The 26,637-nt window shown below is 43.8% G+C and overlaps 1 protein-coding gene and 1 long non-coding RNA gene across 3 annotated transcripts in view; one reads left to right on the top strand and one right to left on the bottom strand.

The window, feature by feature from the left end:
• The window catches only part of C2cd2 (C2 calcium dependent domain containing 2), a 74,960-nt gene that overhangs the window by 22,481 nt on the left and 25,842 nt on the right, over positions 1-26,637 (top strand). For both annotated transcript variants that reach the window (XM_052741346.1, XM_052741347.1), the window contains exons 3-8: positions 6,401-6,520; positions 9,995-10,099; positions 14,440-14,562; positions 20,937-21,060; positions 22,712-22,820; positions 24,829-24,893. In XM_052741346.1, coding sequence (XP_052597306.1) covers positions 6,401-6,520; positions 9,995-10,099; positions 14,440-14,562; positions 20,937-21,060; positions 22,712-22,820; positions 24,829-24,893 — 646 coding nt within the window. The remainder of the gene's footprint in view (positions 1-6,400; positions 6,521-9,994; positions 10,100-14,439; positions 14,563-20,936; positions 21,061-22,711; positions 22,821-24,828; positions 24,894-26,637) is intronic.
• The window catches only part of LOC128112309 (uncharacterized), a 53,815-nt gene continuing 41,746 nt past the window's right edge, over positions 14,569-26,637 (bottom strand). The window contains exon 5 of the long non-coding RNA XR_008218939.1: positions 14,569-20,653. This is a non-coding gene — a long non-coding RNA (uncharacterized LOC128112309). The remainder of the gene's footprint in view (positions 20,654-26,637) is intronic.

Here is a 26,637-nt window from a genome sequence, read left to right as displayed (position 1 = left end):
TTCTCTACCAGGTCTCTGCTCCTCATAGACCCTACAGTAGGTGTCAGCTCTGGGCATTCTAGACCTTTAAGATGGTTGGCAAGTTGTCAGGGTCCCTCGAATATCTACAGGGATCCTGTTTACTGCTGTTCGGTTGAGAGGCCTGAAAATGAAGCCTTCTGTGTGGGTTGGGGGAATTAATCCTTATCATAGATCGCCATTAATATGGATAAAGAAGATTACCAACTTAAAACCATTTTGTTCTCCTCCATTTGACAAATGAGGCATTGTGGCTCTCGGGTGGCAGAGGTGGAACTCTGGGAGGGGTTCAGCCCCTGATGGCTCTTTGTCCACTGAGAGCTGTTTGATTTGACTAGCACATCAGAATGTTGAGGTAAGCCAGGTGTGGCCCATGCCTGTCATCTCAGCTACTCAGGTGACCAAGGCAAGAGGAGTGTCATGGGTTTGAGATGAGCCTGAGTTACATAGTGAGCTACAAGCCATGCTGAGCTACAAAGCGCTTTTAAATTAAAAAAAAAAAAATATATATATATATATATATATATATATATATATATATATATATATATGATTAAGAGAAGTGTTGTGGCATGCGCCTAAAATCCCAGCATGTGAGGCTGAGGCAGAAGAGTGGAGAGTTCCATTGCCTGCCTCAGCTATGTAGTTAGTTCAGGTCAGCCTGGACTAGAGTGAGACCTTGTCAAAAAAAAAAAAAAAAAGAAAGAAAGAAAGAAAGAAAGAAAGAAAGAAAGAAAGAAAGAAAGAAAGAAAAAAGGAAAGAACAGCTTCTTACTCCACACAACTGATGGTGGGCTCAGACGGCATGTTTAATGAGCTTTTAGGGTATACACAGGAGGCAATAACAAAGACCAATGTGCATGGCTGATGGGCTACAATAGGGCTGGGGAAGATCTGGGCTGCCATTAAAAGACTTTCCAACCTGAAGAAGTCCCATTAGTAATTCTGCTAGTTGTGGGCCTAGGGGGGGTGAGTGTCATCTCAGTCCCTTTTCCTGTGGCTGTGGTAAAATACCTGACAAAAACAGCTTAAGGGAGAAAGGGTTTGTTTGGGATCATTTGTCATCTACATTCAGAAGGCAGAGTGGTGAATGCTCAGTTAGCTTCTTTTTATGCTGTTCAAGACTCAAGCCAGGAACCCCTACTGGTCTCCTTTATAATGGGTCTGTCCACCTCAATTAATTTAACCAAGATATCCTCACAGGCATGCCCAAGGGCTAACCTAATCTAAACAATCCCTCATGAGTGTGTGTGTGGGGATGGGTGGGGTGGAAGAAGCTTCTCTACCTAGGTGGTTCTAGACCCTGTCAAGTTTACAGCTAACATTGACCACCATAAGTGGCTAATCATGAGCTTTCAAGTCTTGTGTTCTAGAAGTCTTCAGGTCCCTTGAATTTAGTTATTGGCCTGATTGCTTCCTAGTTTTACCCAAGTACTTAGATTCTCTGTGTCTCTCAATGGATGGTTGTTGGGCAGCTTTATGTGTCCTTGGAAACCAAAGCTTATTATGAGGTTTAAAGCACACCTCCCCACCCCAAGCCAACAGTGTTTTTAGTACAGTGTACTAATGTAGAAGGTTCTAGACCTTGACAATGATGCAGCAAGCCCTCATCTGTTTTATTGTTGTTTTATTTTCAAGCAGTAAAAGGCACAGGCCCTGGGAACAGTGACATTTCCCTGAATCAGTCATTGGTCTGTGGAGTCTCTCTGCTATCAAAATTTCCAGAAAGGATTGTTTATAGAACATTTATTTTTAACATGAATCAGCAACATTTCTTATCCAAACATTTTTTTTTTGTTTTTGTTCCAACCCTCTGTGAACTCTGGGGATGGGGAAGACATACTAGTCCCTGTCATCCATCTTTTGAGAGCAGTGTCACAGAAATGGATGAGAGAAAGATGAACCAGTTTCTTCTAGAATTGAGAAGCAAGGTAGTTTTTTTAGGTAAACTAGCGCTAGGCCTGTGTACTCAGGACTCCTAGATTACAGAACCTACCTTAATGGGGCTCAGAGCACACAAAGGTTATGTTAGAGTATGTGTGTTGGGGGAGGGGAGTGGTGGCAGAAGAGAGCTGTGTATGGGAGGCCAGGGATGAGAGAAGAGAGGAGGTGGATGGCCTAGCTCTGAACCTTGTGAATCAGGCCTAGCAAAGTATTTATTTTCATAATCTTTCTGCTTTGTGTGTTAGATTCTGAGAAATACGCCAGAGAATTAAAAACTTTTCTGTCTCCCAAAGTGAACCTCAGGGTTAGGGTCAATCATTCCTTGGGGGAAGGCAGAGGTCTATCCTGTGTTATCTTCAGACTTCCAGTGGCTCACTGCCAGCTTCTAGGCTGCCTAGCCACCCTATTGTGTAATACCCAGCAAGCCCTGTTGCTGCAGCCCCTAAATACCTGGCATCTAGCCTTGGTATTTAGGTGTACACTGGGCATGCCCAGGGTTCTACCAGGCCTGGCTGGAGTCTAACTTATAAGATCTGCTCCCCCAAAAAACACTGCATTATTCATAAAAATCACCCCTCTGAAGTGCCTTATGACATATTAGATTGTGGTTTGGTTTATTGTTGATATAATTACTTATCTCTGTCTTCTAGAACTTTGTTCTAAAATACAAGTTCATTTTATATTTGAGCTCATGTTGTAATTCTATTTTTGTTAGACTTATTTAATTTCATAATTACTTAATATGTATATTTTAAAATTATTCTAACATTAAAAAATAATAATATGTTGAAATTATTTGTATAGAAATAAATTTTATGTACTGGATAAATCTTTAATATTTTTCTTCATCAATGCATGTTAAATTTTTTGTTTTGTTTTGTTTTTTTGCTTTTTGAGACTGGGTTTCTCTGTGTAGCCCTGGTTGTCCTGCAACTCGCTCTATGGACCAGACTGGCCTCAAACTCAGAGATCCACTTACCTCTGCCTCCTGAGTGCTGGTTTTAAAGGTGTGTGCCACCACGCCTGGCTAATTTTTAAATTTTTACTTTTAATACCTATGACTTATATTCTTTTTTCTTTTTCTTCTTTTACTTTTTATTTATTCTTTGTGTCTTTCACATCGGGCATCTCAATCTCTTTCATTTCCCTATCCCTTCGTATCCCTCCTCTGCCCTTGCAACCTCCCCTGCAAAATGAAATAAAATAAAATTTAAGAGAAAAAAAAGGAAAATCAATCTCATCATGGAAGCTGTAGTGTGATGCAGTGAGTCACACAGTAAACCCTCTTATCCATATGTCTTTACTTGCTAGTGTTCATTGCAAAGAGTCACTGGTCTGGTTCAAGGCTTCTGGTTTCTGCTACACTACCAATGCTGGGCCCTTACTGAGACTCCTCTTGGATATCCTGTTGTTTCCCTATGTTATGGAGATCCTACAGCTTTGAGTCTGCAGGACTGGCCCCTTCACATGCTCCAGTAGATCACAGATGGGATGAATGTTGGGGTGGGCCAACTCATAACCCTGGTTCTGGGCCTGGGTAGTTGCAGGGTTGGTCTGCCCACCAGCTTTCCCTGTCCTCACCACCAGGGTGAGTTCTCCAGCATTGACCTGGCTAGCTCACCCTTTGCAGTGATAAGCAGAGGGCAGGGCCAACAATCCCACACCTACACTATCAGGGCCAGCTCTACTGTGTTGCCCAGGTGAGGTGCAGGGACCACTCTCCCAAGTGCTGCAGCTGGTGAGGAGCAGGGACAGCTCTCACACTATTATGACCTCAGGGCCAGCTCTTCCACCTGCCACAGGTGGTGAAGGGTGTGGGGGGGACATCTCTCCTCTGCCTACACCACCATATGGTAGATGAGGGGTAGGGCTAGATCTCCCATGCTCACTTTCTTGGGGCCAGTTCACCTGCACCTTGGTGAATAGGGTCAGCTCTACTTTGCTGCCCAGGTAAGGTACAGGGCCCACCTTCCAGAGTGCTGCTGCTAGTAAAGGAGAGAGTCAGCTCCCTCACCCACCACAGGTGGTAGAGGCAAAGGGGAGGGCATCTTTCCCTCTCCCTCACCACCACATGGCAGACAAGGGGGTGTGGCCAACTATCTCACTCTCACACCCTCAGGGCCACAGGGCCAGCTCACTTGTGCTTCCACCAACAGGGTCAGCTCTACTGTGCTGTTCAGGTGAGGAGCAGAACCCACTTTCCTGAATGCTACAGCTGATAAGGGGGAGGGTCAGCTTCATAATCTGTCACAGGTGGTGAGAGTTGAAGGGCGAGGGGCTCTCCCCCACCCACACTTCTGCATGACAGATGAGTAGTGGGGACAACTCTCCCACATTCACAACTTTAGGGCTGGCACACCCATGCCTCCAACAACAGGGTAAGTTCTACTGTGCTGTCCAGACAGGGTGCAGAACCTGCTCTCACAGGTGCTGCAGCTGGTGAGGGGCAGGGGCAGCTCTCCTGCTCTTTAGACCTCAAGGCCAGCTCTCCCACATACCTCAGGCATAGAGAGGTAGAGGAAGGACAGCTCTCCCCAACTCATACTGCCATATGGCAGATGAGGGGCAGGGCCAGATCTCTCACGCTCACGTTCTCAGGCAGCTCTTCACACACGCACGCACACACACACACACACACACACACACACACACACACACACACACTCAACAGAGTCAGCTTTGCTATACTGCCCAGACAAGATGAAGGGCCCACTGGTTGCAGTGTTGCAGCTGGTAAAGGGTCAGCTCCCTCACCAGCTGGAGGCAGCAGGGGCGAGCAGGGAGTGCATTTTTCCTTTGCCCCCACCACACACCACAGATGAGGGAGGCGTACCAGCTATGCCCCTCTCACACCCTCAGGGCTGGCTCACCCGTGCCCCTGTCTACAGGGTCAACTCTACTGTGGTGCCTAGGTGAGGCACAGGGCCTGTTCTCCCAAGTGCTGCAGCTGGTGAGGGGTTGAGTGAGGTCCCCCACTCAGTTCTCTAGTGTTGCTGCCAGTGAGGGGACAGAGCAAACTCTGTACAGCTCTATCCTCTCAGCCTTCAGTGGCATCAGGAGCCATGGACATCAACACAGACTATGGCTGTATCAGGGCCATGAACCCAGACATGGGACCCAGCAGCAGCCCAGGCCCAGATATCACATGGCCCTGGGTGGCAATCAGGCCACCCACATGAGCCCATTACTCATTGCTTTTATCTCTTCAGGTATGTCTCTGTCCACAGGACATGAACCATTCTGTCTCTCTCTCTCTTTCTACCATACCACACCATACATAATAGTGCAAATCTGACTAGCACCACAAAGTGCCAGGTGGGCCCATGTTTTCTCCTTGGAGCCCTGGGAAGACTGCCCTGGACCTGTGTGTGGGTCTCCTTGTCTCACCCACTCTGTCATGGTACTGGCCAGGACTATGCTTTTTCCTCGGAGCCCAAGGTGGTCCGCCACAGGCCTGCTTGTGGGTCTCATCCCACTCAGTCCATCATTGACTTATTTTCTTTTAAAGGCTTACTTTTAGCAAAAGACAGCAAATGGCTTTTCTCTACATGAGGGTACAAATGTCTAGGGCTTAAAAAATAAGTTCATTTATTATTTGTGTGTGGTGTGATGTGTGTGGTGTGTGTGTGTGTGTGTGTGTGTGGTGTGTGTGTGTGTGTGTGTGTGTAGGTCAGAGGCAACTTGATGTGTTTATCTAAGTTCTATTACCAATAAAGACTCGGGAGCCAAGTATTGGGGTGAAAATCTGATAGATAAGCAGCAGAGGAGTAACCAGCTAACCTCTACACACTTCCCAGATCCATGAAATCTCTAAGTCCTTCCCTGCTCCTTCCTGTGTGTCTTCTCTATCCATATTTCTGGCTTCTCTGTGGCTAATTCTGGTCAGCTAGTAGCTGGCTCTGCCCCCTGATTCAAGGTTAACTTTATTAACTCCATCTCCGGATGTCACAGTATGATCAAATATCCTGCAACAGCAACAAGTAGATGTTGGTTCTCTACCTACACCTTGTCAATCCTGAAGATGGAACTCATGTTTTTAGGCCTGGTGGTAAGTGCCTTTATGTGGTGATCCATCTCATTGGCCCTGTCTTGGTAATTTGAAAGCAGCCATTGGGGAAAAATACATAACGGTGATTTTTTAAAGGAAAAAAAAAAAACCTTCATTATATATGGAAAAAGCATGACAACTAGATTTAAGCAGGACAGAACTTGGATCTTGAGAATCCATCAGGAATTTAAGTGTCTGAGGCAGTGTCTAGTTTTTTTTTAATTGTTTCATGGTAGAAAAGATGTGCATCTGAGTATTTATCCAAGATTGAGACTCAAAGTTCTTTCCTTGATAACATAGAAAGTCTAGGTTATTCAGCGAAATGAAGGTGTCTATGGTAAGAACTGTCCTTGCTGTCCTCTGAAGATCCCATGTACCCTGTCTCTCCAGGTGGTGATCTGTCATGTGGTGGGTGAGACCCTTCAGTTCTTGGTCAGTGCAGGGCCTGCCTCCACAACCAGTTCAGAATGCCAGCTGTATGACGTCCGGCTTTCACCATTTCATTTAAAGGTAAGGCTGTGTAGATGCTGTCAGTCACAAGAAATCCATGGTTGTAGCAGGAATCTTAGAGTCTTATTAATAAAATCAAACCTGAGGCCAGTTATTGGGGTGAACGCTGGAAGATCAGAGAGACAGAACAAGCCACAGCTAACCTCACCTCGCCAACTTCTCAGCTGATCTTGTTTCCTCAGACTGGAAGCCTCTGTGTCCTCATATCTGAATGGCTCTCAGCTGAACTGTGCTGCTCAAAACCTAAAAGCTTGAATGCTTAACCAGCCAAATGCTTCTAGTTCCTAGTCTTCACGCCTTATATACCTTTCTGCTATCTGCCATCACTCCCTGGGATTAAAGGCTCGCTTTCTGGGATTAAAGGCGTGAGTCACCATGCTTGGCTGTATCCTTGAACACATGGATTTCTGCCTCTGGAATGCTAGGATTAAAGGCATGTGCTATCACTGCCTAACTTCTATGTTTAATATTGTGGCTGTTCTGTCTCTGACCCCAGATTTGTTTATTAGAGTGCACAATATTTTGGGGAACACAATACCACCATACATGGTAGATATAACTTTGTGTTCCCTGCCATAGGAGGGACACAGGGAGGATTCATCCATGCTGAGTTACAGAGTTCTGAGTCTCATGTTCTTATTAATTATTAGTCAGGTCATTCATCATCTTTAAACTGTAAGCCACCATGAAAATGACTCAGAACATGTAAGGTCTGTACCCAGCATGGATGATGACTCCCTACAGCTATAAATGGAGAGCCCCCTTCTCTAGTTCCTCTCAGCCTATATACTCTCTGAGGCCATGTGGAATTAGGACGGAATTATGTATAACTGGTTTGGAGAAGTAACTAGATATTGAGTGAGGGTCCTGTAACCTACCCCGCCTCTCCTATGAGGAAATGTCAGCATTCTGCAAGCCCAGCTTTGATGATCTTTTGCAAGCAGATACAGATGATGAAAATGGTGGCAGCTTGACTCTGAAGATAGCCTTGTTCAATAGGACCTTGAGGGTTATAGGACTGCAGGCTTATGTTCCTGTTGGCTATACATTAGCTGTAAAGAGCTCATATACCAACCACCTCACTCTTTGCTTGGTCACTGTGCCTTATACTTTTTCAGCTCAGTCACCATGGGTGTAGTCCTCAAACCATACCTATTGGACCATTCTCCTGCTAGGCTCTCTTAGTGTTAAGGATGCTTATAATTGCTTTTGGTAATCTGGAGACATTAAGATGTTCTCACCACCTTAAGGTCCAGACCCTAATCACACCTACCAAGTCCCTTTTACTATGTCTGGCCCTATATATAAGGCTCCAGGATGAAGGCCTGGCCATGTTTCCATGATTCTGCCACCTCTACATGAGTAGGACTATTCAATATAGGAGACCAGCTGAGGCTGCTGGAGTGGCTCAGGTGAGAGGGGCAAGAGTTCCATATATAGTCCTAGAGACATTTGAACACGGGCACTGGCCATGCCCAGCACTGAAGACAAGTGTCCTGGGTCCCTTCTCTCTCCACTCTCCTATGCCTTCATGACAGAAAGAGAAGCACAGAGCACAGTGAATTCCTTATTTAAATAAGGCTGCAGAGTGTCAGTGACACCTGGCCTGGGGGACTGCCTGGGCAGACGAGAGGCTGGAAAGGAGTTTGGGAGGAGGTCTTCACATTCATTCTGAAAGAACATTGTAGACCAAGGCAAAAGCTGAGCCATTGTCTGTAAGAACAAGTGACTACAGGAACACACACAAGGGGCTGGGACAGTAGTTAAAAGTCCATGCTGTTCTTGCAGATGACCTGGGTTTGGTTTCTAGCATCCTCATGGTAGTTTACAATCTTTCATAACTGCAGTTCTAGGGGCCATCTCACCTCTTCTGGCCTCCAGGGGCTCCAAGCATACACACAGGCAACTCATACACATTATTGTAATTACTTTCCTATTGCTGTAATAAAGTACCATGACTAAAAGCAACTTGGGGAGGAGAGGGTTCATTCTAGCTTACAACTCTGTGATCTGAAAAAAGATTTTTTCCATCACTTGGCAACAAGCCAAGGAAATTATAAGGAAATGTCCTACTTGTTCTTTGTAAAACTAAACTCTACTAGCTGCAGGAAGTACTCAAAGAAATGAAATTTGGCAAATGGATGTGTTTAATTTTGCAGAGTTCAGAAAATTAAAGTATGTACACCATGCCATAGATACATATTCAGGATTTCAATGGGCAAAAGGCTGATTCTATAATTATACATTTATTAGAAGTTATGGCCACCATGGTGATACCTGTACAAATTAAGACTGACAGTACTCCAGCATATGTCTCTAGTAAAATTAAACAGTTTTCTGTATATTATAACATAAAGCATATTACAGATACACCATATAACCCTACAGGGCAAACAGTTATAGAAAGATCTAATCTCACTTTAAAAGATATGCTTAATAAACAGAAAAGGGTAATAAAGACCCCCAGAGACAGATTGAACAATGCTTTATTAACTTCATTTTTTAATGCTAATAAGAAAGGAACAATAGTTGCGGAGAGGCATTGGATAATAGAAAAAAACTGCTGACTTATATCAGCCTGTATACTTTAAAGATGTGATGACCTCAGAATGGAAACTAGGATATGTATTACATTGGGGAAGGGGTTTTGCTTTTGTTTCCACAGGAGGAGAGAGGCTATGGTTATCATCAAAATTGATAAAGATAAGATTTGAACAGGAGAGACCTCTTGATTAAAAGAGGCAATAGTTCATCAAACAACATGACATTCAATCTAAACTAATGTATAAGACTAACAAATGCCTTTCATTTGATTGATATAACTTGCCAAAAAGGAAATTTTCCCCAAAGTTAGGGTTGGGGCAGGGTTTTGTTTTTGTCTTTCCAGGAAAATAAAGGCATCCAACTAAGGAATCTCATTCCATCACTGAAGGAAGTAAGGGTAGAAGTTCAAGGTAGGAGCTTGAAGGCAGGAGCTGATGCAGAGGCTATGGAGGGGTGCTGCTTACTGGCTTGCTCCCCATGGCTTGCTAGCCTGCTTTCTTATACAACCCAGGACTACCTACCCAGGGGTAGCACTACCCATAATGAACTGTGCTCTCCCACATCAATCTTTAACCAAAATCCCCACAGGCTTGCCTATAGGCTAATCTGATGCGGGCATTTCAAAGTATGCCTAGGTTTGGGCCAAGTTGACAAAAATCAACCAGCAAACTCATAAAATAAAAATAAATCTTAAAAAATGAATACACAGAGAGCACCAGTGCACATGTACACAACACACAACATATACATATAATATACATGCACACCTCATACAGACATAGTACACACATGCAGTATGCACACACATACAGCACATATACATAAAATGTGCATGTACATGGCACATATGCATGCACACATGAGTTAATTAAGGCTCAAGTGAAGAGCTCAATTACCCAATAACTGTTTCTTGGTGGTTTGTTCTCATAGATGGAATTTCACATGGAAGAGAAGAGAGAGGACATTCAGATCAGGTGGTCGTTCACCCATACACCAGAAACAGCCATCAAGATCCAGCCCCAGGCCCCAGGGGAGGTCAGTCCGTAAGTTTTTGTCATTCTTTCACTGGTTTAAGGATGCATGGCTAGAGCATGTCTCAAATTGGGCATCTCTAAGGTGGGCAGCCCCTGCCAGCCATTCTCCCCATGCTGACCTAGGCCACAAGAGACAGGGCGCTGTGGGGACAGCTTTGATGGAGAGGATACTTGCCTTTCCACTTTCTGGGACCTCAGCATATGAGGACAGAAACTGGGGTGCAGTGAGTGCGTGTGAAAAGTGCCCTGGAGTCACTTTTCTTTGCTGGACCTGGAATCCTTTCTGTGGCTTTCACAAAATTCCCTTGTAGTTCTGCTCTGTTTCAACTAGGCCAGCCACTGAGCCTCATCACAGCAGAGCTATGTGGGCCTTGTAGTATGTTTGCTAATAAAGACTTTCCTTCTCCTCCTTCGTTTCTCTTTTGTCTTTTTTCTCTGATGCTGGGAATGGAACCCAGAGCCCTGAACATGCTAAACAAGTGTTCCACCCCAGTCCTGTCAGTATTTTAGGCTTTATGTTTTGACATAGATGTATGCAGTGTGTGGGTTTGGTTGGTTTGGCTTTGATTTGGTTTGAGCTGGTAAGTTTCACACACATACACACACACACACACACACACACACACACATACACACACACTACTGACTAAGGTAAATTAACTAACTAATATCAGATTGGTAACACCGCTACGGGGGTGGGAGAGGAATGACTCAAGGAATCTTGAACTCAGAATGGTCTCCTTCTCAGTAGAAGAGATTGAACATGTCAGGGCTTGTCTGGTGGACTGCAGGCCCACAAATGATATCATTGTCTGAGAGAAGCAAATAGCAAAAGGAAGGAGGAGGAATAGAGAATGATTTGGGGTGGGGCAGCCCTTCCTTCTCTTTCTTTTTGCTGTTTGCTTCTCTGATGATGGCATCATGTGTCCATGCCTGCAGTACACACAGGCAAGCTCAGCCATGCTGAATTTCTTAATGCAAAGAAGGACACCATTCTGTGGGATTCCTTGAGTCATTTCTCCCATGGGTAACTGTGTTACCAATCTGATATTGATTCATTTGCCTCAGTAAATGTTCAGGTATAAAATTTCCCCATCTTTGTTGATTTACATATTTATTTTATTTTTTATGTAATTTGGTTTGCCCACATGTGTGTCTGTGTATGATGTGTGTGCAGTGCTTGCAGAGGCCAGAAGAAGGCACTGAATCTCTAGGGACTGAAGTTAGGAAAGGTTGTGAACTATCTTCTGGGTGCTGGGAATCAAATAGGTCCTCCAGAAGAACAGCCAGTGCTCTTAACTACTGAGCCTTCTCTTCAACCCTTGTATATATTTTTGACTGTTGAAAATTTGATGCTTCAGTGGTTAAGAGCACTGGCTGCTCATCCAGAGGTCCTGAGTTCAATTCCCAGCCACCCCATGAACCTGAGTTCAATTCACAACCATCTATAATAGAATCTGTTGCCCTGTTCTGGCATGTAGGTATTCATGCAGAGTACACATACATAAAATATAAATACATTAAATTTTAAAAAAAGAAAGAAAATTTGATCCAAAGTCAGCACCACTGACAGACTGGGGAAAAGCTGTGTTCCTTCCATTTGGCCTTACTGATACCTGCACAAAGTGACTTATGCCATTGTCTTTTTACAAAGATGACCTCATTCATTCTTCCTCCTGTACCCAGCCAGCAGCATGCTACCTGTACTTCCTGTTCTTCATCCTCTAGGCACCCTATAGATTTCTCTATGGAGGCTTCTGGGGACTACTTTGTGGCTCAGTGGCAGATCCACAGCTCCCTAGTGAATAAGAATAGCAGTGGGGACAGGGCCTGTGAAAGGAGGTTGCCCTGGCAACCACTCCTGAGATGGCAACCATCAGGCCAGAGTTCCTGTACTGAGTGAGAAGCAATTGTGCAGGTCAGTCAGAGAAACAAGAGCCCAACATAAGGCAAAGCCATACTGTGTGGTATTATTCAACCAGAAACGGGGTGACTTGCTGGTGCACGCTGTATCCTGATTAGCCTTACAAACGATAAAAGAAGCCTGATTCAAGAGACGTGTGTCTTCATGACCCACCCAGTCCAGAAAAGGCAATCCACAAAGAAAGAAAGATGGATGCCAGGGGTTGGGGACATGACTCCTGATAGGATGGAGTCTGGGGTTCATCTTTAGGGAGCAGTGAGAAGATTGAGAACATATTTAAGTAGTGGATGCTTAGTACTGTGTATGTACAAAAGAACAGTGAAATGTACATTTAAGTAGTTATTCTATATTGTGTGACTTTAACTTAAAAATGAAAGCTAGGTTATCAAGGAACCATTGAGGGAGTAGGTGATGGCCTCTTGGTTCAAAACACAGGCCCTTAACTATTTTAGCCACTTGGATTTGACTCTTTGGCTCTCCTATTTATGGACTATATGGCATTTAGAGACCTTATATTTTAGAGATTCAGGTCCACTTTTAATAGATACAAGCCAAGTTCACTATAGGGATGCCTGATTAAACAGGGGGCAGGCAGCCAGTTGTCTTACAACAACACAGATGACTCCAGTCTGCTTTCTAAAGTCAGTTCCTGTTGTACAAGTTGTGAGTGTCCTATAAGCCAGTGGGAACCAGTGCCTATAAGGGCCTTGCCTATACAGCCAGATGGGGTCCACAGTGAGGGGAAATGACACCCAAGGTGCTTTCAAGCTGCGCACCACAGCAATTAGAACTAAGGTGTTAGATCTTGGCAGAGCTTGATCATCACAGCTTCTCTTCCAGAACTCAGAAGGATGGCATGGATGCATGGGCTTCCCGCAGAGTGAGACCTGTCATCTTAGCAAATATCCACCCGGCCCTTTTCCTCAAGAGTGAAAACCAAAGCTATAATACTGAAACAAGACTTAAGGAGACCAAGTTATCCTTCACATTAATGGAGATTTTAAAAGTTAATTCTTTAAAACCGACTGTGGTGCCATAGACCTGTTAACCCAGCCTGTGGAAGGCAGAAGCAGGAGGATCATGAGTTTAAGGCCAACCTGGGATACACAGTGAGATTTTGTCTTAAAAACCCAACATCCAGCCGGGCGGTGGTGGCGCACGCCTTTAATCCCAGCACTCGGGAGGCAGAGCCAGGCGGATCTCTGTGAGTTCGAGGCCAGCCTGGGCTACCAAGTGAGTCCCAGGAAAGGCGCAAAGCTACACAGAGAAACCCTGTCTCGAAAAACCAAAAAAAAAAAAACCCAACATCCATTGGGGATGTATTCCACTAATAGAATGCTTGCCCAGTATAGGCAAAGCCCTTGGCTCTATCTCTAATACTGAAAAATAAAATAAAATAAAATCCAAAACCTGTGCACTAAAAACATTTATAGTAGTGGTTCTCAACCTTCCTAATGCTATGACCCTTTTACACAGTTCCTTGTGTTGTGATGACCCCAAGCATAAAATTATTCTGTTGCTAACTTCATAACTGTAATTTTGCTACTGTTATGAATCATAATGTAAAGATCCAATATGCAAAATATCTGATATGCCACACCTGTGAAAGGGTCATTCAACCCCAAAGGGGTCACAACCCACAGGTTGATAACCTCTGGTTTATAGCACTCTGCTGCACAGAACAGAACCTTGCACACATGAGTGGGTACTGTATCTGCACTAGTACCCAGCTAGAAATAGTGCAGAATGAGTCTCAGAGAGCTTGTTTTGGTCCCTTCACAGGCTCCACATGGGGTGCTGGGACCTTGAAATCTTGAATATGGGAGATATCTGAGCTGCAGAATCTTGATTATTTATTTATTTGTTTGTTTTTCAAGACAGGGTTTCTCTGTGTAGCCCTGGCTGCCCTGGAACTTGATCTGTAGACCAAGCTGGCCTTGAACTTGTGAAAGACTGTGCCTTAAAAACCATGAGCCAGAGGGAACCCTTTCTTCCTTAAGTTGCTTTTGTTGAAGCAACAAACCAGATAACCAAGACATCTACAATCAATAGATCCAACAGCTGAAAGCAGCATGTTTATTGCTGTGCAGTTTCTGGGGTCTGGAGTCTTTGTACACCTTGTCTGGTCCTAAGCCCTGACTCTCTGCCTGCCATCAAGTTCTTGGCTGGGCTGTGCTTCTCTGCAGCTCAGGGGACTCATCAACCTCACATAGTTGTTGGCACAATTGGTTCATTATGAACTGAGTTCTCCAATTTCTCACTGGCTGTGCTCTTGGAGGCAGCTGCTGCTGTTCCTAGCCTGTCATGGGCCAGCAGGACAGTTGCAGTCCTAACAACACCAAGGTTGCTTAATGAGGTCTGATGTTGTAATGTTTAGCATCTGGCGTGCAATGATCTGATGACCTGTCTCTCTCCAGAAACAGGCACTCGAGGTAAACATGCTTTCTGAAGCCCTTGAGGATCTTTTCAAGCACCTAGTTAGTGCTGCTTCTCCATCTGTGTTTCTGAGCACCAAGCCCACACGGGTCAAAGAAGCTCAGGTAAGCCCAGTTCACAGGACACAGACAATTCCGAGCTTGTGTTTGGTGCCTTCACTTCTGATGGTAGGGCTGACATTGCACAGGCAGATATTGTCCGCAGTATTAGAATAGAGCCTCAAGATGAGAGCTCCATGGTGAGAGAGGTTGCCAGGCCACTCATTATTGCTCTTCTGATGAAGCTATGGTCCCTTGCTTTGCACCATTCATCAGACACTCTTAGCTGGTGATAGTGTTTGGTGCTAAATTCTAGCTGACTAGAGTCACAGGGATATGAGAAGTCATCTTTACCTTACTTTGCTTACAGGGTGGCAGGCATAGCTCAGCTAGCAGATGAGAACAGCAGGGGATTATAGACTTCCCTCAGGGTCTCTCAGAGGCATAAGGCGTGAGGAGCAGGTTCAGCCTTTCCTGGAGTCAGTCATACAGAGGTTGGAGCAGCCTCAGCCACTGCATCTCCCAGTAATCCTGCTAATGGTGGATTCTTGAAAAGCAGAGGGTATTGGTGACCATAAATTTATCAAAATTGGAGACAGTTCACAAAATAGTATTGTATTTTCAGAACACACATTAAAAAAAGGGGGGCCTATGTTATCATATCCAATCACATTCTAAAATGAAATTGTTCAGTTTCATTAAGTACTATACCCATGGCAGGGCTCTCTAGAGAAATTGAGCACTTCGGCATGGGGGTGAGAGAGATTTATAAGATATGTTATAACATTGTTGCACGAATCCTAATTGGTCTTAATAATAAAAACCTGGAGCCAGATATTAGGGTAAATGCTGAAAGATCAGTAAAGGAGTCAGCCACTAGAGAGACTTTTTACCTCTACCAAATCCTCAGCCTGAAAGGGCCAGGCTCCTGTTTCTACCCTACTTTTACTTCCTGTCTCCACCCAGCCATATCACTTCCTGGTTCCTCCTCCCAAGTGCTGGGATTAAAGGTGTGTGCCACTACTGCCTGGGCTCTAGTGGCTAGCTCCACACTCCAATCTCCAGGCAAGCTTTATTTGTGAGAGCACAAACAAAATATCACCACAGATGTGACTGATACATACATGGTATGATTCTAGCCCATGTCTGAAGCTTTGAAAACCAGGAGAGTTGATGGTTTGGCCTCAGTCCAGACTGACCAGAGGCTCAGAGCTCGAACCCAGGAGGACCAGTGTTTCTGTTTGATTTTAAAAGCAGAAAAAGACCATGGCCTGGCTGATGTATCTGGAAGGAGGAATTCTTTTTCATTTAAAGGTGGCTCATTTTTCTACTTGGACCTTCAACTGATGGGATAAAGCCCACTCACTCTATTAGGGATGGCCATCTACTTTACTCAGTCTGTCCGTTTAAATGTTGATCTCTTGGACTATAGCTTAGTTGGAAGAGTGCTTGCCTAGCATGCAGCATGCATGAAGTCCTGGATTCAATTTCTAAACCATATACACCAGGCATGGTGGCACGTGCCTGTAATACCAGCACTCAGGAGGTAGAGGCCAGAGGATTTGAAATTCAAGGTCATTCTCCACTACATAATGAGTCTGAGGCCAATGTGGTTAACACACACACAAAAAAAATATCTGTCCTGAAAATTGAACTCATCTCAAACCACCATCATAGAAATACCCAGAATGGTGTTTGACTGAGTACCTGGGTATTTATGGCCCAGAAGTTGAACCCTCATAGCTTAGTGGTTAAAGCACTTGTGCCAGTATGGAGATTGGAATTTGGATCCCTAGAACCCAAAGTCAATGCCAGGTGGGCATGGTAGTCTGACCCTAATTCTAGCCTCAGAAGCCTGAGACCAGGGGATCCTGGAGCAAGCTGGCTGGCTGGACTAGCTGTATTGGTGAGCTTCATGTTCAATGGAGAAATCCTACCTCAGTGAATAAGGTGTAGAGTGATTGAGGATTATACCTGCTGACAGCCACAGGCTTCCATATGCACAGACATGTCCATGTTCACACACACATGTAAATGTTGTTTGTTTTTGCTCTCTTGGGGGACCCACCACCCAGCTCCCAAATAAATCACTCACACAGAGGCTTATTATTACTTATAAATGACCGATCTTAGCTTGGTTTATTTCTAGCCAGCTTTTCTGAACTTAAATTATCCTGTCTATCTTTGGCCTCAGGGCTTTTGTATTTCTCTATTCCTGTATACCTTGTCTTTCCTTCTTACTCCATGTCTGGCTGTGTAGCTGGGTGGCTGGGTGACTGGCCCCTCTAGTCCTCCTCCTTCCTCTTGTATTCCTTGATTTTCCTTTCTTCCAAATTTCTCCTACTTCTCTCTGCCTGCCAGCCCCACCTATCCTTTCTCTTGCCTCGCCATTGGCTGTTCAGTTCTTTATTAGACCATCAGGTGTTTTAGACAGACACAGTAACACAGCTTCACAGAGTTAAATGCAACATAAATGAAAGTAATACACTGTAGCTGGAGAATTTTTCTCCAGCTCCCACCACCAAGTCCCGCCAGTCCCGGAGCCCACTTATAAAATAAACACACAGACTCTTACATTATTTAAACTGCTTGGCCATTAGCTCAGGTCTATCATTGTCTAGCTCTCACTCTTATATTCAGCCCATTTCTATTAATCTTTACTTTGCCACGTGGCTCGTGGCTTACCGGTACTTTACATCTTCCTTGTCTTGGCGGTGGCTCCAGCCGGACTCTCTTTCCTCCCTCTTTCCTCAATTCTCCTCTCTCCTTGTCCCGCCTATACTTCCTGCCTGGTCACTGGCCAATCAGTGCTTTATTTATATAAAGCGATATCCACAGCACTTCCCCTTTTTTTCTTTTTCAAAAAGGAAGGTTTTAACTTCAACATAGTAATATTACATATAACAAAATAATTATCGAGTAAGAATTATAGTTATAATATAAAAGAAGATATCTATCTTATATTTGTGAGTTTAAGGTTTTATATCTAACTTATCTTTTATCATAACTAAGGAAAATTGTAAGTATCTAGTCTTTAACCACATCAAAGACCTCAGAAGGATATAATACTACCTGAGAAATGGGAAAAGGATGCAAGCAACTTTCAGGAGTCTTGTAGGGTAGACAGAGACAGCTGACAGCCTGGACAGTTATTCAAAGTTTTCTTGTAAAGTTGGGGCATTAGTCTTCAGCCCGCAGGCCTAGAGTCTCTCATTCACTTTTTTTTGTGTCCTGTAGAATGTCTTGTAGTTTTCTCTGTAAATCAGGAACCTGAAGGACCATTTTGTCAAGCAAAGTTCAGTGGTTACCTTTCTATGGGTCCTGTATGTCAAGTTGATCAAGAAGTCCAGGCAAGAACAGTTTCTTGTCCAAATGGCTATTTTTGTCAAGGTGAAGATAAACTCCATATGGAGTGTCTTTGATGCCCATACTCTTCTCTGAAGTAAATTGGTGCTGTCAGGAGCAGACATGTCTCACTGTCCAGAAAGTCTAAATTTTTAAAACATTTTAAATGCCATATTCTGTAGGTCTTTGAAGTGTTTGAAGACTACCTATCTGAAATATATCTATGTATACCTAGAAGACTTAACTAACATGGCTACAAATATGATTATCATAGATGAATAATTATTAATCTATTTTTTAATTATCCATTACAATTTTAAATGAGTTACATAAACATAATACCTCACACAAGAATAGAAATATATATACAGTATAACAAAATTAAGTTTAAATTTGTATCAATAAACTCAAATCTATAGCAATGTAAAGCATTTTAAACAAGTTGTTACTCTTTAAAAATAGGTTCATTAATCTATCCTTTTATCCTATCATATCTAAACTATCCCCTTTTTTTCTTTAGAAAGAGATTGTATTTATAATCAACCTGTTTTAAATAAAAATATTGGTTTTTCTCTGTCCCACACCAGAGGGCTCTTCTGATTTGGGACACAAGAATCTCTTAACCATTTTTTTTTTTTAAGTAATATGTCTGGGTTTAGAGGGGGAGTGAGCCAATTCCATCTCTAAAGCCAGCTTGATATATTTGGGGATTTGGGCGTAGCTTCTCTTACTACTTCCTGCTGGAGGGGGGCGCTGTATCTATGGGGACACAAAGAAAATTTTAGGATTATGGAGTAGTCCATGAGGGTGTATCATCTGAGCCAGTTGCCTGAAACCGTTCCGGATGTTGGATCATCTGGGCCATGGTGTCACTGGAGACCTTTCAGGGGGTCTTGGCTGGTCAAACCTGATGTATCTTAATCTGGAACAAATCCATAGCCTCTGACTTTCTGTGGAAACAAAAGCAGAGACTCTTTTCCAAAGCAACATATCCTTATATCCAAATTTTGAAGTCAAGGTACCTTTAAAATTTACATTTTGGCATAACTGAACAGCTTTTACAATCAAATGTTTTTCTTCAGTTACTAATATCAAAGACAACATAATCCAGATTCTCTGTGTGATAGCCATCTTTACGTGGCTTATTACCTTTATTGTTTCTTTAAAGACTTTACTTTTAAAAACTATTTGTTTATATAACTGTATATATTCCTTTTTATCTCTTTTTGAAGCCTACAGCGCTGTGGCTGTTGGCTCCGCCCACTTTAGCTTCCCAACATGGCGGTTCCGCCAGCTCTGGGAGCCATCACGTCTCAGAAATAGTGGGTCTACGCTTTTATCAAAGCAGCGTGTAGCCCAGAAACCTCTCTCTCTCTCTCTCTCTCTCTCTCTCTCTCTCTCTCTCTCTCTATTAGTAAAGACTAAATCTACCACACAGCGTAATGTGCTGCTGGCACAGGTCTCATTCCCGCCATACTGTAGGTCAAGTGCACACGCCAGGAACCTGCCAGTAGCTCAAACCCGCGTTTTGTGGCGTCTAGCTGCCCATATGAGACATGAAGCAGGAACCTGGTTTTGGCTCTGTTTAGAATTGGTTATTAAATATTGTTAGGTGTAAGGTGGAAACTTGAGCCATTGGGCGCCATTTGTAGCTGGAGAATTTTTCTCCAGCTCCCACCACCAAGTCCCGCCAGTCCCGGAGCCCACTTATAAAATAAACACACAGACTCTTACATTATTTAAACTGCTTGGCCATTAGCTCAGGTCTATCATTGTCTAGCTCTCACTCTTATATTCAGCCCATTTCTATTAATCTTTACTTAGCCACGTGGCTCGTGGCTTACCAGTACTTTACATCTTCCTTGTCTTGGCGGTGGCTCCAGCCGGACTCTCTTTCCTTCCTCTTTCCTCAATTCTCCTCTCTCCTTGTCCCGCCTATACTTCCTGCCTGGTCACTGGCCAATCAGTGCTTTATTTATATAAAGCGATATCCACAGCAATACACATTAAAATAATATCCCCCAACATGTAAATACTTATATATACGTGTATGCATACACAGGAAAGAAAGGAAAAAAATAGTCACACGTACACAACTGACAAAGTATCATATCTCTATCCCATCCCAGTGCTTTAAGGGTGTTACAGTCCTTCCTGACCTTTGCCATTCTTCACTCACAGCAGGGAAGAACCTGGTTCAGAACAGTGTTTGCTGAGTGTTACCATGAGTGTCTCTGGAGATGTTAGTAAGCATCCCCCAAGAAGTAGCTCAAGTCCAATTAGCACCCCGGATAGCTCCTCCATGGCTTTCACTGTTTGTCCAGCACCTCTCAGAGACCCTTCAGGGGTCTTAGGTTCTTGTGCTAAATTTAAGAGCCCCTGTGAGCACCATCATGGCAGCCAGTGCTTGGTGCTCTTCTGAGAATGAGATGAGACTGCACCTGCTTTTGTCCCTCACTTGTGCAATGTCAGGGGTCCATAGATGTTCTTCCTGGAACTGGTGGGCTCTGCCTGGAGGCAAGAGGTGATCACAGACTGATGGCCATTCACCACAGCCTGAAGACCAATTCACTGTCTAAAGCACCTGTCCCGGGTCTGAGCATGGATCCATTTGCTGGGAAGTAGACCACAAGCAGAATTTGAACAGGGTCATCACTATCGGCAGGTTCTTCATTTGGGATAGAAAAGGCTCACTACGTGCTGGAGAGATGGCTCAGCAGTCAAGAGCTTGACTGCTCTTCCAGAGGTCCTGAGTTCAATTCCCAGCAACATGGTGGCTCACAACCATCTGTAATGGGATTTGACTCCTCTTCTGATGTGCATGAAAACAGAGCACACATATACATAAATAAATAAATCTTTTAGGAAGGAAGGAAGGAAGGAAGGAAGGAAAAAAAAAGAAAAGGCTCACCTCTGAGGCAACAGAACCTTCCCATGAGACATGAGTGTCAATTCTAAGTTGATCCTAGAAGTCAGGTCCCCTGTTCTGGTATCCCTGAAGATACTGGTGTTGAAGATACTGCCCATATAGAAGCCAGTGCCCCTGGCCATTCCCTCACATCCTCACAGCTGTTACCCTGTTTTTCTCCCCACAGACTCTACAGTGCACTTCCTCCACTGCTCAGGAACCCTGCCCTCCCAAACCTCCAAGGGCTCATGAACTAAAACTGCAGGTGAAGAATATCCGAGTCTCCCTGCTAACCCACCCTGGTGCTTCAGGTGGGTGCTGGTGCCACCAGGGCCTCATGGCACTTGCCACTGCTGTGGGAGGGACCTTCCTTGACTCGGCCTGGTGAATCCTCATATGGCAACCTGGTTGGGTCAGCAGTATGACCCCTGCCTTCTTTGGCAGGAATACAGTGAAAGGCTTGGTCTTTGGCTAATGGGCTTGGGGTCCAGATGCCACAAGCTGTAACCCCCTTAGCATAGTAAGCAACTGTGGCTGGTGATGGCCAATCATGCATACCCAAAGAACTTGTGGAAAGAATTCTAAATGTTCCAGATGCAGAGAAAGGGCAGATGTTTGAAACAGTGGCAATGCTAGTAACAGAATCTGATCATTATACAGGATATACATGCCACTAAGTGTCACACTGCACCCCATAAATATGCAAATGTTGTAATCTAAACTCCTGTCCATGAGAGCAATGTCATGGTTGCTCTATTTGTTTTCAGTCTGACAGATACTAGTCTAGTTTTCTGTTTTAAACTGAGCCAATAAATTCACGTTGAGCACCCCTGAACCTCTGAGCAGTGCAGTTTCTGCTGCCTTAAAAAGTGGGGTATGAGGGTGGCTGATGGGGCATCAGAGCGTTTAGGCTTACTGATGCCTCTGGTGCTGCTGATGGGAAGAAGGCAGCTGTGAGCCCTGGATTCTCGATGGTCACTAAGGACCCCCAAGCTTAGCAGTCTGAAGCAGGATGTGACTTTTCAATTGCAGCTTGATGTTGATGAGAATAGAACTGAGATTCTGGTCATTGTTTAAGAAAGTTGGGAATGCTGGTCACTATTTGCAGAGGTTCTTCCTCCCAGTTTACAAAGCATAGAAAGGCTTCGTTTGAACTACACAGCTGGCTATCGATGGTGGTTTGGTGCAAATACTTGCGTGTTGCCTTTCACATCTGTATCAACTAGTGGCCAAGGGGATCTGCAGGACTACCAGATAGGGCTAGGGTCTCAGCTTTTGGGGTACACATGCTATGAAATCAGATTCCATTCCCTATGCACACTAAGATGTCCACATCTGGAAATGGATCTGAGTTTTCCCTTGAGAAAAGACTGTGAAAGTTACCCTGATCTGATGTAAGGAGTCAGGCTCTGTAGTAGTTACTAAACACAGAGGACTTCAGGACTGATGCTGTAGAGGAAACCTTTTCTCAGAGCAGGAACAGCTGTGAGATATCACAGTACCTATATCAAGTAAGTACCTCAGAAGGGCCTTGGATTAGATGAGGGATGAAAACACCTGCTTGTTGTAAGTGGGGCATGGATTATCTGTGAGATTTGGCCACAATTTAAGCTTAGGACCAGCCATCCTTTGAGCAGGTTGTCAGTCTTGACTAGAAGTGGGGCCAAGCCTCAGCACGTGGGCATGTTGCTTCTGGGTGAGACTCCATACCTGAGAGTCCTGCCTGCCAGAATTCATGAACTGATGGAAGGAAGTGGGACACTGGGGTCAGTCTAGGGCTGTAACCACTAAGTTATTGCCTTAGCATTGAGTGTGTATAAATGGCAAATGACAGAAAGTTCTCTTAAGTGTAGGTAAGCTGAGATTCTTGTCAATTAATTTACCCTTCCTTGTGTGGGTAAGCAAAGTTTTAAAGCAATTGAAAAATAAAAGCCAATACAATCTTGCTTTGTCTCATCACAGGTAGCATTAGCCATGTGTGTGTGGCCCAGCTGAATGATCCTGCACAGCAGTTCATCAGCACCCTAGTAAGAAACACTACAGACCTCACTTGGGAAGAGGAATTCACCTTGTGAGTACAGCCTGCATCCCCAGGGGCCTGGTGGCCACAGCTAGGTCTACTCAAGATGGAGAGATCCTGGAGTCATTGCATAGCACTGTTTATACTGAAAATTAATTAAAGAAATGAAAACAAATTCTGAGTTTTTGAAAGACAGTCATCCCTGTGGCCAACATGGACTTCTTTTTAAGGCAGTTCTGGGGATCACCTTTCTCCTCTTTCCCTGTTGTGATAAAGGCCTGTTACGGGATTCCCTGCTTTCCTTAGCAGCCAGCCACACAGCGTGGAAGAAAACCTCCAACTGATACCAACCTCTGATGAGAAAAAATAGAAAAAGGGGGACATGTAAACCACTTATAAAAATGTACAGATCCTAACTAATATGTCATCACATAGGATCCAATGATACATTAAAATACATCCATTTGGAAGCTGTGGCTCTGGTCAGGGCACTGGTTGCTCTTGCAAAGGACTTGGGTTTGGTTCCTAGTACCCATATGGCAGCTCATAAACTTTCTGGGGGATTGATGCCCTCTGCAGGAACCAAGCATGCATATGGTATATATACATGCAGGCAAGACATACATACACATAGAATAAATAAATCTAAAAAAAGTTTGAATAGCCATTCTATTAAAAATAAATAAACAAATCGGAGCCAGGTATGGTAATGCATGCCTTTAATCCTAGTATCTGGGAAGTAGGGGTAGAAAGATATCTGTGAGTTCAAGGTCAGCTTGGTTTACATATTGAGTTCCAGGATAGCCAGAACCATGTAGAGACCCTGCCTGAAATAAATAAATAAATAAATAAATAAATAAATAAATAAATAAATAAATAACAAATAAATCCACTTGAGTTTGCATCAGAAATGTAAAGGTGGCTTGATATAATGATATAAGAAAATCTGTCAATAACTTCCACTTTGTCACTAGATTGTAGAGAAAGTCTTCACATCTTCCCCAAAGAGAATCAGTAGTGTTTAATACTGGTTCCCAGTTTTGAAACACTTAATTAGGACAAATTCATGAACTCTCGTAATAGGAGTTTAAAATCTCACCGTGAATGATCAGTCCCAGAAGCAGACCACTGGCATCAGGACAGGGATGATTTTGATCTAAAAGAACTGGTTAGTGAACTTGAAGAAGAAGAAGAAGAAGAAGAAGAAGAAGAAGAAGAAGAAGAAGAAGAAGAAGAAGAAGAAGAAGAAGAAGAAGAAGAAGAAGAAGAAATGACAGACAGATCTTGGAAGGGGAGACAGTGAGATAGTCCAGTGGGTAAAGACACCTGCTGCCAGACTTGATAACCTAAGTTCAAGTCCCAGGCCCCACTTGGTGGAAAGCACCAATTCTAGCAAATTTTCCTCTGACTTCCAACTATGTGAGGATATTAATCTCAGTTTGTTTTCTGGAAACAACGACTCTATTTTTAAACAGTCCATCTGTAAAGACTTGGCTGAATAAAATTTCTTAAGGCCAAGGCAACAGAGCACTAGACATTTGTCAAAAATGCAGTTGTTCTGCAGTCTGTGATATCTCAAGGAAATCGCCTAAATCTGTTAAAGGTCATGGTGGATATACCATGGAAACAGGAATACTACATGCATCTTAAGCAAAATGTATCTTAGGAAGGAGGAGGGAGGCTTGTTGGATATTCTGTGTTCTGTACTCAGTTAATTATACATAGTTGTTTTAAAATGGTAATGGTGACATGTGACTTTTAAGTTAATAGAAATTAACCAAATGAAATCAAGGTCTCAGTCTATACTGGCCACCAATCATATGCCTCTTGGCTACTGTATTACCTCTGTCACGGAAGGATGTTCCATGGATCCGCTCTGAAAGGCTAATCCCTGGGTGCATCAGTGGCTATTTCTCAACTTTCAGGCTGCAGGCATTCTGCCTTTAATGACTGACAGCCTTGTGTTCCTTTGCATAATCAAAATATATACATTGGAGGGAGGACCCAACCCAACAGCATTGAGCTTTGAAGGGTTCACAGGGCTTTATTCTTTCCACAGTGAACTGAACGCCAAATCTAAGGAGCTGCTCCTGCAGATCTCAGAGAATGAGTGCTCTTCAGAAGGTGGGTAGAGAAGTGTTCCAGACCAGCACCCTGATCTGGGCTCTGGAATGGGGAGGGGAGAAACTCTGCAAAGGAGGCAGCCCCCTCCTCTGAACCACAGGTCTCCCAATGAAATGTTTGGTACAAAGTTAAACATCAACAGTGTCATTCATTTTGGGGACATGGTTATCTGGTTTTTAAATTTTTTCCTTTATTTTTATGTGTGTGAGTATTTTGCCTGCATGTATGTCTATGCACTGTGTGCATGTAGTGCCTACAGAGGTCATAAGAGATGCCAGATCTTCCAGGGCCAGAGTTTCAGATGGTTGTGAGCTGCCACATGAGGGCTAGGAACTGAACCTAGGTCTTCGAGAAGAGCAACCAGTGCTCTTAGTACTGAGTCATCTCTCCTGCCCCTGTTTCTTCAAATCTAGAATCTTTCTTCAATAATTTTAGATTGGAGGAACAATTTTGAACCATTCTATACTTAATGAACTTCCTTCAATTTTTTAAATTAAAAAATAGTAACAAGCCAGGCAGTGGTGGCACATGCCTTTAATCCCAGCACTCAGCAGACAGAGATAGGTGGATCTCTGTGAGTTTGAGGCCAACCTGGTCTACGGATCAAGTCCAGGACAGCCAGGGCTACACAGAGAAACTCTGTTTCAAAAAACCAAAAAAGAAAAAAGGAAGGAAGGGAGGGAGGGAGGAAGGAAGGAAGGAAGGAAGGAAGGAAGGAAGAAAATAGTAATAAACTTTCCTATCATAGCCATGGCAGCCCCTCTCCTAATGTCCTTCTCTGTAAGTTTCAGCCGATGTTTCCCTACAGAATAAGCCCCTTGGGCTTAATTTAAAGTAGATACATGATTCAGACACAGGAACTCAACAGTTCAGGGTAAAGTCACCAACATAAACATGGACTTGAGTGTGCACCTTGGTCTACACTGGTAGTGCCAATGTTTGTTAGATTCTTCTGTTTTTACATTTAATCTGTGTCTGTGTAGGTCAGAGGACAACTTGCAGTATGAGTTGATTCTCTCCTTCCATCTTGTGGGTCCTGGGAATCAAGCTTAGTTTATCAGGCTTGGTGACAAGTACCTTCACCTGATGAGCCATCTCACTGGCCCTTAAATCATTTTTTCTTTCTTTTTGTGGTGCTGGGCTTCAGTCATGCTAGGTAAGTGTTGTACTACTGAGTTACATCCTCAGACCTCTTGGATGTTTTTAAATCCATGTAAACATTAAAATTGGGAAGAAAGAGACCATTGGCATATCCAGCTGTGCCATTGAGTCTCTTTGTGATCTCCTGAAGGGAAGTTGGAAGGCAGGTGACTGACCAGATGATCACACCCAAGTTGCCATCAAGAGGTCTGTGTGAGCCTCTTTGAATCTGCCATCTTTATATACCTGGGGAAGTAGTACAAAAAACCTTCCCTTCTTTGAGTGGGTATGAGAGACATCCTGCATCAGGCTACTATTCACTTCTCATCCCTCCTAGTCCTTGCTTCTGCTGGCTCACACCTGTCCATTCCAGGGTAGCCTGATGGAGCCTGTGAAACTGAAGCTTTACAGAAGCCATGCAGCCTGTGCTTAAATTCTCACTCTGAATATTTGCCCTATGGCCCACAGTCTTTATGTTCGATTAGTCATTGCACCCTATCTTTGTCTCCTTCCTCCTTTCTCACCCTATCGCTCCCTCTTACTTACTCTTGCTTTTCACACTCAGGCACACATTTGAGAGTAGGCCTCTGTCATTATGCCCTTA

This window comes from Peromyscus californicus, unplaced genomic scaffold, assembly GCF_007827085.1.
Source record: "Peromyscus californicus insignis strain IS unplaced genomic scaffold, ASM782708v3 Scaffold_16__1_contigs__length_79575227, whole genome shotgun sequence".
Lineage (NCBI taxonomy): Eukaryota > Metazoa > Chordata > Mammalia > Rodentia > Cricetidae > Peromyscus > Peromyscus californicus.
The sequence above is the reverse complement of the archived record's forward strand: the minus strand, read 5'-3'. Positions and strand labels throughout refer to the sequence as shown.